This window comes from Orcinus orca, chromosome 8 (assembly GCF_937001465.1).
Source record: "Orcinus orca chromosome 8, mOrcOrc1.1, whole genome shotgun sequence".
Classification (NCBI taxonomy): domain Eukaryota; kingdom Metazoa; phylum Chordata; class Mammalia; order Artiodactyla; family Delphinidae; genus Orcinus; species Orcinus orca.
The window spans coordinates 50951178-50962858 of NC_064566.1; the positions used below are offsets into that span (position 1 = coordinate 50951178).

The 11681-nt window shown below is 55.1% G+C and overlaps 1 protein-coding gene across 8 annotated transcripts in view; it reads left to right on the top strand.

Moving 5' to 3' along the window:
• Positions 1-9852, top strand: part of P2RY2 (purinergic receptor P2Y2) — a 41095-nt gene extending 31243 nt beyond the window's left edge. For all 8 annotated transcript variants that reach the window (XM_033405664.2, XM_049714273.1, XM_004279765.4 and 5 more), the window contains one exon: positions 2324-9852. In XM_033405664.2, coding sequence (XP_033261555.2) covers positions 2328-3458 — 1131 coding nt within the window. In that variant the 5' untranslated portion in view covers positions 2324-2327 and the 3' untranslated portion in view covers positions 3459-9852. The remainder of the gene's footprint in view (positions 1-2323) is intronic.
• The last annotated feature ends 1829 nt before the right edge of the window (positions 9853-11681 follow it).

The following is an 11681-nucleotide window of genomic DNA, read 5'->3' on the forward strand; positions in this document are numbered from 1 at the left end:
TGCAGGTCACAGGAGATGCGGCTGGTGACAGAGGCTGGATTATGAAAACCTCTGGTACCAGACTGAAGAGCTGGGTTTTCTCCTGAGAGCAGACAGGAGCCACAGGAGGTTTCAAGCAGGAGAATGACTTTGTCTTTTCCAGAGACCCCTCTGGACTGGGGGGACTGAGGCTGGAGACAGGGAGGCCGATGCAGTGGCTCCAGCAGCAAGGGTGGAGGTGACACTGGGCTGCAAGGAGTGGAGTGGGATACAGGAAGTGCTTTCATGCTGGGTCCTGAGTCCTGGCCCCAGGACAGAGGGGTCCCAGCAGTTTGGCCCTGCCAGCGCCCCCCACCCCAACCCCATACTTACCTCCTCACCCTGGATCTGCCCCGGCTCCTTGGGGAGGAGCCTGTGTCCGTGGGAGGGAGGTCACAAGTGCAGGCTCCCTGCCTCCTGGTAGCACCTTTGCTGACAATAGGAGGCAGGGAAGATGAGGGAAGGGGAGGTTTATGGGGAAGAAGGAAGCTGAGGGAGCAGTGTGTCCTTCAGCACCCCTTAATCTTAACTTCATGGGCCTCAGGCTGCTTCTGGGAGACCAGGCTGGGCAAGAAGCTCGGTGTCTAAGGGAGTGGATGTCACCGGCCCCGCAGAATCTCTAAGCCCCAGCCTCTCAGGACCCCAGGTTCCAAAATGAAAGGGATTTTACAGCCCCAGATTCTCAGGGTGGGGAGGACACACATGACATCTGTCCTCTCTGTCGTCCCAGACACACCCACACATAGGGCACAAGCCCTTCTGCAGACTCTGCTAGAGAGATGCTTGCACACCCCCATAAGCAGAGAGTTCATTACGTCCTCCTACAGCCCCTTCCATTGTGGGATGGACCCAGATAGGAGTTGCAGCCTATCCCCAGCCTGTGACCTGGGCCAACTTACTTGAATGATCTGTGTCTCAGCCTCTTTATCGGAAACCTGGGCATGATAACCTGGCTCCCTGAACCGTGTTGTAAGGATAGAATGAAGTCACATGAATAAAGCACACATAGTAGTAGTGGGGCTTGAATAATGTCAGCTCCCCCTGCCCCTTCACACTATTAGAAAGCTATTCTTTGTGTTTGTCCCAAACCTGCCCCTCTGGGACTCCCGTTATGATTTCCAGCCTACCTTCTGAGACCTTTGGGCACACCTTTGCCTTCCAGACTGGGATAGTCTGAGAGAGAGCTCTTGGTCACGTTGGAGGGGTGGGGAGAGGAGGAAGGTGGCATCCTGATCTCCAGGTGCTCACTGTCTGGGCGGTCAGGCATCAGGGCTGTGTTATATGCTCACTGGGGACAAGGTAGGAGAAGGTCAAGGTAGTGATGATGCATGAAGAGAAGCCGGGCAAGCCTGGAGGAAGCTGAATTTGCCCCCCAGCAGGAGTCCCCCAATGCCCCCACTACCACCTACACCCCAGACTTCCCTGGAATCTTCAGGAGGGTCACAGCCCCATCTGGTAGCCTCATAGGCCAGGGAGCAGGACTTCTGTTTACAGATGCAGAAAGTACTAGAATAGGAGTGCCTAAAAATATTTGCTGAGAGGTGAATGAATGACTGAAGAGGGAGACCCTTGGAAATACTCCCTCAAATACCAAAATACCAGGCACAGGGCCAGAGCCTCCTCAGAGAGAAGAAAACTGAGCTAAAGGAAAGAACTTCCTGATGCCACCAGGAAGGTGTGGGCTGCCTACTGGCCACGAACAGGCAGTGGGCACTGGGTGTGAGGTGGACCCAGTCAGCCTCAAAGGCCCCTTTCCGTGAATCTCAGATGGTACCCCTTTGGGACCACCAGATCCTCAGGTTCTAGAGCTCAGAATCCTAGATCTAGAACTCTGTGTTCCTGAGGTTCTCAAACAGGGTCACTGATTTTTTTTTTAAGGCAAGCTGGTAAGTATTTTAGGCTTTGAGGAACATATGGTCTTTGTCACAACTATTCAACTCTATGTAAACAGATGGGCATGGCTGTGTTCCAATAAAGCTTTATTTACAAAAACAGACTGGTAGGCTGGATTTGGCCCTCAGGGGGTATTTTGCCTCTCCCTGTTCCAAAGTGTTAGAATTATATGATCCTGACAGTCATGGATCTCATGCATCCTTAAGGTTCCAGGGTTCCAAGGTTCTGGGCCCCCTGGGTCCAGGGAGAGAGGCAGATCAGATGCAATAAAAGCCTCGAACGTAGTTGGGCAGATCTTAACCGAGGGAGTCTGTGGGCACTTGGGGTCCCTCATGGCCCTGGTCAGGTGGGGGTGTCAGGCTTCCCTGCTGGGTCCTGATGGCCGTTCTCCCCACCACCCCCTTCCCTTCAGGGCGATGGCCACAGGCCCGGGCCTCTGGAATGGCACCATCAATGGCACCTGGGATGGGGATGAGCTGGGCTACAAGTGCCGCTTCAATGAGAACTTCAAGTACGTGCTACTGCCTGTGTCCTACGGCGTGGTGTGCATGCTCGCGCTGTGTCTGAACGCCGTGGCTCTCTACATCTTCCTGTGCCGCCTCAAGACCTGGAACGCCTCCACCACATACATGTTCCACTTGGCCATGTCGGACGCGCTGTACGCGGCCTCCCTGCCCCTGCTGGTCTATTACTACGCCCGCGGTGACCACTGGCCCTTCAGCACAGTGCTCTGCAAGCTGGTGCGCTTCCTCTTCTACACCAACCTTTACTGCAGCATCCTCTTCCTCACGTGCATCAGCGTGCACCGATGCCTGGGTGTCCTGCGTCCACTGCGCTCGCTGCGCTGGGGCCAGGCCCGCTACGCCCGCAGGGTGGCCGTCGCCGTGTGGGTGCTGGTGCTGGCCTGCCAGGCACCCGTGCTTTACTTCGTCACCACCAGTGCACGTGGTGGCCGCATTACCTGCCACGACACCTCGGCACCCGAGCTCTTCAGCCACTTCGTGGCCTACAGCTCCATCATGCTGAGCCTGCTCTTCGCGGTGCCCTTCGCCATCATCCTGGTCTGTTACGTGCTCATGGCTCGGCGGCTGCTAAAGCCGACCCACGGGACCTCGGGAGGCCTGCCGCGGGCCAAGCGCAAGTCGGTGCGCACCATTGCCGTGGTGCTAGCTGTCTTCGCCCTCTGCTTCCTGCCTTTCCACGTCACCCGCACCCTCTACTACTCCTTCCGCTCGCTGGACCTCAGCTGCCACACCCTCAACGCCATCAACATGGCTTACAAGATCACCCGGCCGCTGGCCAGCGCCAACAGTTGCCTTGACCCCGTGCTCTACTTCCTGGCTGGGCAGAGGCTCGTGCGCTTTGCTCGGGACGCCAAGCCACCCACAGACCCCACCCCTACCACCCAGCTTCGCCGCAGGCTGGGCCTGCATAGGTTCAACAGAACTGACACTAAGAGGACAGAAGACTCGGCCAGCAGTGAGGACTCTAGACAGATAGAGTCCACACCGCCTGGTAGTGAAAACACTAAGGACATCCGGCTGTAGGACCGGAACCCCTTGGGCCTGTGCCAGTTTGTATCGGGTGGGACTGTAGACTTGTCCAAATGGGACAGTCTCCCCAGATATGGGCCATCAGTGAATCAGGCCGGATGGTCAAGGGGGCCGTGACCCCAGTGCTCTGTCATTTGACAGGGGCGCAGTTTGTTCTCTGTGGTCCAGAGAGCTCAGCAGTCCCCACATCCTGAGTCACCATTTGTATGTGAGATGTGGGGAGTAAGGTTTTAAGAAAGGCAAGTGTTTGGGGCCAGCACTGCCCCTGGCCTGAATCCCACATAAATACCTGGCTGTGCCTGCCAAGGTACCTAGGCTGGGCTCCAGACTAATCAAGTCAAGTGGAGAAACAGGCCCAGAGAGGAAAGTGACTTAACCAAGGTCACACAGCCAAGCCTGTGCCTGAGCTGCCTGGGAGGGACAGGGTCGCAGGTTGACCAGAGGACGCTGGTAAGGAGTCAGGGCCGAGCCAGAGGTTCCCACGATGAGTCGGAGTGGTCTGAGTGCCACTGTGGGCTCAGCTCTGAGGGGGACGCCCAGCCCAAAGGATGAACGTCTGGGAACTGATGTCATAAACCCATCTGGAGGCTGGGAGCCAGTTTGAGGCTGGGACTTGTACTAAAGGTGTTGTTACCTGCTGAGCCGGACCCCGTTGTGTAGTTGGAGGTTGGGGATACAGCCTGGGGAGCTCTCACCATCCACACTAGGGTCCTTTCTCCAACCTGTTCTCTTCTGCCTCCCCAGTAGCTGCCTCAGTGGTGGTCTCGTACGAGGAATATAAATGTACTCTCCAGACCCCAGGTCATCCTCCACTTTAAAGTTAACTGGCTTTTATGCCTGGTTTTGCTGGGTACAGAGGGGAGTCAGGTGGGGTCCCAGTCCTCAGGATCCCCCAGTTTAGGATTTAATGGCGATGACCAGTCATGCGCTGGTAAAAGTTCAACCATTTAGCTGACTCTCGGTGGGGGGTGCGGGGGTGAGGGGAACCCCTTATTTGCAGCATTGCCAGTTTCTGTGGTACAAATACTCCTGCCACAGCCAGTTTCAGACTACCAATGTGATACCAGCCTCCTTGCAAAATTCCTGAAAAATTAACAGAGGGCTCTTGAGAGCAGGTACAAGTTTCTCTAGCACACCACTGGATAATGCTGAGTGGTTGGGGCAGTGGACCAGGGCATCAGGGAAGGCTTCCTGGAGTGGGTGGACTTCTGAGAAAAGCACTTCATCAGAGAAGAACATCCAGGTGCAGGTGCGTTCTAGGCAAAGACATGGGGGCAGGAGAGCAGGGCCTGCAGGAACTGGAAGCTGGCTGGGCAGTTGGTACCCAGGTTCAAGGCAGGAATGGGGAGGGTGGGCGGGTCACAAGGAGGCCAAGTCAGGGCTCCCTCCTTGCCCTGACAATGAGGTTTCTTTTGCACTGGGGATAAGCGTGGGAGAGATTCACTCTTCCTGTCCAGTCCTCTGCCTCTTGGGAAAATCCAGCTACCTGGCATAATGGTTGGTGCTCAGGCTGGGTCAGAGCTTAGTGTGGGGGAGATGAGTGTCACCTGGGACAGGTTCTGGGTCTAGCCAGGACCACTCTGGAGATGTGTGGAGTTCATCTGGACAGGGCCCAGCCCTAGCCTTTGGGCAGGAATAGGGCAAAACTGACAGACCTCACTTTGAACCTCAAGGATAAGGACTCTCTCTCTCTCTCTCTCTCTCTCTCTCCCTCTCCCTCTCCCTGTGGGAGAGCCCTTGCCCGATGGGCCCACTCTGCCTGAGAGATGGTTCTTCTCTCCCCACCCCACCTACACCTACCTCCTATGACTTCTCCACCCTTCCCACTCTGCCTCTTCAAAACGGCACCCCCCAGAGGTTGCTCACATGGGCTCCCCCATGTGACAGGGACCTGTCGTAAGCCATGACCCAAATGATGCCTCTGCACTGTGCAATGTGGGTGACTTGCCCAGAGTAGTGTGAAATGCTCACCTCCCACATTCTAGGTTCTATACTCCTGTTAATGTAGCCTGGGTCCTTATGAGCATTTTTGTGATGACCTCTTACAGTCTGCCCTTGAACATTTCTTGCAGGCCTGAGCCTATCTCTTTCTTACCAGCTGCTGCTCAGGCTGAACCCAATCCCGGTTTATAAGGTGCCTCTACCCAGGTGAGATACTCTACTGGCCAGGAGTGTTAATGCTGAGCTCTGACCCCCTCAGCCCTGCTCAGACTCAGAGACAGGGAGTTATACATTGTGACTTTGGGGGCTCTCGAGTGTCTATCTGTGGTTGGGGATGGGGCTGTGTCCACCACAGGCCCAAGTTCCCCTATAGTCCCCATTCCTTTCATGTCCTGCCCAGTTACCCCTCCAGCAGCTGTCCTGGAGACCCCAAGAACTGAGAGCCCCACAGCACATAGAGACCACACTATGGCCTAGTGCCAGGATGCCTTCCTTAAAGCAACTGCCTACAGATTTCTAAGGACACAGGAGCTAGGGGACAGGAGGGCCTGACTCACCATCTAATCCTGTGGCAGGCACTGGTGGGGGTGGGGAATGAAGACCCTAAGGGAACCAGGGACAGGCCCAGGGCCCCTCCTGCGGACCCTCGTCAAACCGTCTGGCTCTTCGGTGTGGACATCTGGCCTTGTTCTCAGTGCCCAGGCCCCCCGCCTGGTGGGTGAGGTTCTTTACTCTGTTGCCGTATACTATTTTCAGCCCAAGTAAGAACAGGATTTTCCACTCCCAGCCCCAGACCATTGTCCAGCAGTGACGTGGAGGGACCTGCCTGCTCTCAAAATATCTCCTCTTACTCTCTGGGCCTTGCTGCCCTTTCCCCACCTCCTCGCCCTGACATCACTTCCTGGGGCTGTTGACTCCTGAAGGACGCTGTGAAATGTCACAGCCCCTGACAGGGACCCCAGGGATTATCCAGCCCAGCTGCAGACTCAAGGCCAGAGAGGGGCAGGGCCTTGTCCAAGGTCACTCAGCAGGTCAGCGTGGCGCCTCGTCGTGCGCCAGGGGCTCGGGCTGCCCCTGCAGCTCTGCTCCATTTAGTGCAGGTCAGTGCCTTTGTGGGAATCCTGCCATCACCCCCACCACCCCAGCTCTTCCCACCTCTGATGGAGCTGGGGAGCTGAGGCCAGGGACCTGGGGCGGAGGGGGGCGGGGAGAGCAGCTGGGAGGAGTAAATGCCTGCTGACTGGCCTACAGCAGCTCTTCTCAGTGAGCTCCGTGCAACGGGGGCAGGGGCCCTGGCACATAGGGGTCTCTGCCCCGGGTGGCATTTGTCCCAGGAGGGACACTCTTACCCTCCAAAGGCTAGGAAAGGCCCTGGCCAACATGCCCTCCAGACACAGTTACTCCTATCTTGGTCCAAGTCAGGCCACCAAAGCTACCCCTCTGCCACCACCCTTGTCAAGGCAGATTTGGGCTGATCTGTTTAGAGCCAGGCCCCTGAGGAAGGGAGCTAAGGTACTGACCCATGTCCCGGGCACCAGGCAGCGCCCTGTCACATCCATTATTATTTATTCTTTACCACCACCGTGTGAAATAGACATTATTACCCCCATTTAGCAGATGAGAGGACAGGCTCTGAGAGGTGAGGACTTGCTCCAGGTTATACAGGCAGTAAACGGGTGAGTCAAGATTGAGTTCAGGTCCATCTGATGCCCAGATTAGTTCCCTTTCCAGTATCGCATGCCACTTGCAACCCCTGCGGGGCAGGAGAGTTTGTAAGCGACCCTTTGTGTGATTCAAGATGAGAGAGGCAGTCTAGTGAGGATGGAGTTAAGAGCACCCGTTCTCTGCCCAGACCACCTGCGTTTGAGGGTTGTCTGCACTTCTTCCAGCTGTGGCACCTTGGGCAAATCAATCTTGCAGCACCTCCATTTTCTCATTTCTAGAAGGAGATACTACCTCCCACGTAGGGCATTGGGAGGCTTACCTGAACGAATACACATGAAGCACTTAGAACAGGACCTGGCACATGATAAGCGTTTACACACCAGGCACTGTGCCAAGGGGATACAGAGGCGAGCCAGCTGGACCCTGCCCTCAGGGAGTTGACATAACTTAATAAGTAACCACATTGGGATAAGTGAGTTGAGGGAAAGGACAGTGTGTCCGGCCAGCAAGCAATAGAGTGTCCCCTGTGGGTGAGGCTTCCCCAGGGTGTGCGGGGAAAGAGCAGGTCCATCCTGGGGTGAGGTGTGGGACTACCCTCTGCCCTGCTTGGCACTGGGTGGCACTCAGGCTCATGAGCTTGTGTGTGTTTACAGAACCTTGTCCAGGCGATGGGCTGTGGAAGGGCAGTAAGGAGAAGTGATGGCAGGAGGAGGAAGATGAGGATGCCTCTGATCTTCCAGAGCCCTCCCCTATGGGCTTGAGGGCTCCCACCCACCCATGGCAGCAGGCTTAGCCATTTCTCCCAGACTGGTGGTGCCCACCACAGTGTGCTGCAGCCTCTCCTTGGTTTATCCAAGAGTCAGAGACCCAGGGCTGGAGGACTGGCCTGGAGCTGGGCCAGAGCAGGCAATGGATGGGCAGTTTTTGCTGTGTGACCTGAGGCCAACTGCTTGCCCTCTCTGTGTCACTCTATAGAACCTGAAGACCTTGCTTCCCACATTCCAGTTCTCCCTACCTTAGGGCAGCAGCCACCCAGATTTTTCATCAAAGACACAACTAACAGCTACTCCCCCAGGCACTCCCAAGACCCCATGAGCCCTCAGTTCTGAGGACTAGAGTGGGGCAGTGGGTCTCCCCTAGTATCAAGTGACCAGAAAGGTGAAGTGACTCCACTGGCACCACACATTGCCTTGGAGTGGAGCCAGTTGAATGTCTGATGCTTCTGCCTCCTGTGGGGTGGAGGCTGGAACTTGGCCAGGAGTCACTGGGCTGCAGGATGAAGGATGCATTTACCTTCCCCAGGGGTATGTGCTTGAGGTGTGGGGTGAAGGGTGGGGGAAATGAGCTCCAGAAGCCAAACTCATCCTCCTCTGTCCTGATGCACCATGTGACATGGTGAATTTTTTCTTTCTGGGCCTCAGTTTCCAATTTCCCCATGTGCAGCGGGCCCTGGCTCTGCCCGGCCACTCCAGCCTCCTCAGTAGGGCTCGCCTCTCTCTTGGCTCCAGCTCAGCCAGGTGTCCAGTCTCAGCCCTGTCCCAGCCAGGAACAATGGGCCAGACCGAGCCAGCCCCCAGGGGCTCACCTGAGACTATTTTCAGCCCTTGGAGATGAAGTCAGAAAAGGATTTTCCACTCCCAGCACAATGGCTGCCCTGCACCATTGTCCAGCAGGCATCCGCCTGCCCCAAAGTATTGCCCCTGCTTCTACCCTCTGGGCCTCCCTGCCCTACTCCTCACTTCCCAAACTTGACATCACTTCCTGGACCTGTTACTCCTAAAAGCCACTGTGAAACAGCATGTGAGCCCCCTGGGAGACGTGACCAACTGGAATCAGTTTTCCCTCTTGGCAGGGACCCCAGGGATTATTTGGCTGCATTGAGAGACGGGAGACCAGAGAGGCCTGTGCCTCACCCAGGGTCATGCAGCGGTCAGCATAGAGACGAACTGTGAGGCCAGGGCTCTCTGGCTTCTTCCGTTTCCTCCATCAGCACTGGTCTGTACCTCCTGGGAGTGACAGCTCATCTTGGAAGGCCTGGGGTGGACATCCTGGGGAGAAGCCTGAGTGATGTGGGTGAGAGGGGGTGTACCTTGGGTTCTGACCTTGGAGCTCCCGATTCAGTCCTGTTTGTACCAACTGTGACTTTAGTGTGTGCTGAACTCAGAGTCACCAAGTAGCAGCTTCAGGGAAAGGAGGAGGTGTGGGGACACAGGGAAGCTGAGGCAGGAAGATCAGGGTTCTGGCCCAGTTTAGCCACCACTAGCCCTGTGATTGCAAACTCAGTTTCTTCATCTGTAAAATGGAACTGATAGTACCTCCTTTTCCAGTTTACTGAACAGTGAGCATGCAGTAAGGCACAAATGTGCAACTGTTTTATTTTTCTCCCATCGACTCTCTCTGCTTGATGACGTCTAATGTCCCTTTTCCATCCACAACTGCATATTTGGTAAACTCCACAACTTTGAGTCACTTTTGGATAACAACTGAAGTTCAGTCCAGTTTAAAATTCCAATCGCCTACTTAATTTACTGCTCCCTCCTCCTCTTCCCCTGTGCTGGGAGGACCCTGCTCCCTCTCCTTTGCGTGCCCCTCTCCTCTGGATGTGGGGCAAGGTGAGGAGGAAAGGGACCAGTGGATCATCCCCAGAACTGCCACAGCCCCCTCTTGCTGTCCTTGCTTCTCTGATCCTGACAACCTGTCATTAGTGCCCCTCTGCATGGAATCCCCCAAACACCAGACCACACTTTTGTAAAAGTCTCTTCATTAAACAATCCCAAAGTCACCAATCTGAGTGTGACCCATCTTTCCTCCCTGAGTGATTTTCCTAGAGCTTCCCTCACCTGGCTTGGGAGTGGGAAAGCCCTTGTCTGGCCCCCTCCCCCCTCCCGCTAGGTTGTGAACTCACAGCTGCAGAGATGTCAGGTGTTCTGCTTGTAGAGTCAAGAGTGATGGGTGGGGGACTTCCCTGGTGGCACAGTGGATAGGACTCTGTGCTCCCAATGCAGGGGGCCCAGGTTCAATCCCTGGTCAGGGAACTAGATCCCACATGCATGCCTCAACTAAGGAGCCCACCTGCCACAACTAAGGAGACAGTGAGCTGCAACTAAGGAGCCCACCTGCCACAACTAAGACCTGGTGTACCTAAATAAATAATAATTGTTAAAAAAGAGTGAAGGGTGGTAGAGAGCTGGGCTAATAAACTCAGAGAAGGTATCTAACCCCAATTGTTTTCAGGTTACTTTAGTAGGGGGGTATTTTACCCCTCTGTGTCCTCAGATTTATGTCCTGGAGCCAAATTCCAAATCAGCAGCCACATGAAAAGTCCTACCTCACTGTGGGATTAAACTGTCAGACCAGCCTTTGTGACCAAAGCAATTGCAAAATGTGGGGGAGGAAATTAAAAGTCGTCACCCAGCCTGTGGTAGTGTGTGTGTGTGTTTATGTCTGTGTTTATGTCACACACAGTGGTCACATCTGTGTGTGAGGGAGAAGTCTGAGGGGTAGGGGCTGTCCCGGCAGGTACCACATAGATACCTGGAGACAGAAGGGCCACAGGTGGGTGCCTAGACTGTGGGAGAAAGAGAGGGACCAGGAGGGGCTGCCATGGAGTCAGACTAAAACCAGGAGATAGAAGTAGACAGGGTTGGGGATGACAGGAAGAGATTGGAGTGGGGAGGGGATCCAGCTGCCAGCTCTGTAGACCCCCTTTCCTTCTCTCCCTCGCCATTCTTCCTCCCTTTCCTTCAGTTTCCCTCCCTCCTTACTTCCCATTTCCCTCACCCTTTTGTCCCCTGTCCCCAGAATTCCTGGGAACAAAGGAAATCAAAAGGGGCAGTTCAGAGCTTCAGACATATCCCTTCAATCTGAGTGCTGGCTCAGCTCCCTTGCCGGGCTGTGCTTAGTCTACTGTGGGTCCTGGGTTCATGGATGCTGCCCTGCTGCCCCCTGCTGCCCAGAGCTGGCAGCAGAGGCAGGAATGGGGGCTGGGGTCCAGACTCTCTCCTGTGGAGTGATGAGAAGAAAATGATCCTGCTGGCAGCCAGGTTGTTGGAGAGTGTGAGATAGGGGTAGGACTGAGAATTGAAACTGGGAACACAATTTGCAAAACATACCTGATTTACAAAACAGTTAACAGTGCCTGACCAAGCCGTGATGTCCATCTCAGACTAAGCTCACACTTGAAAACACCCATGTATTTAGACCCACATGTTCCAAGAGAAAAACCACAGGCAAACTGATTTAATAGTAATTCTCCACGAGGGCTCCTGTGTTCTCAACATAAGATCTCTGACTCTTCCAGCAACTTCCTGCTTTGCAAATCCTGACCAATCTCTGCCAGAGACCATCCTTTGACTCACTCCAGCCCCACAACCCTATAAGCACCCCTTCCTTAACTCCTCCCTTTGGAGACACCCCAGGGAATCCCCTGATGGGAAGTCTTTGCTGCAGCAAGTGATAAGCCCGACCTTGTTGGCTACAGGTGTGTTCCTGATGGTGGGGGCCGATCAGCATTGAAAAGAGGTTGCTGCCTCTTCCTGGGTGAGAGCAGGTGACGGTTCAGATCTCCATTCCAGCCAACCTGCCCCTGTGGGCTTGCAAGGACTCCCCATC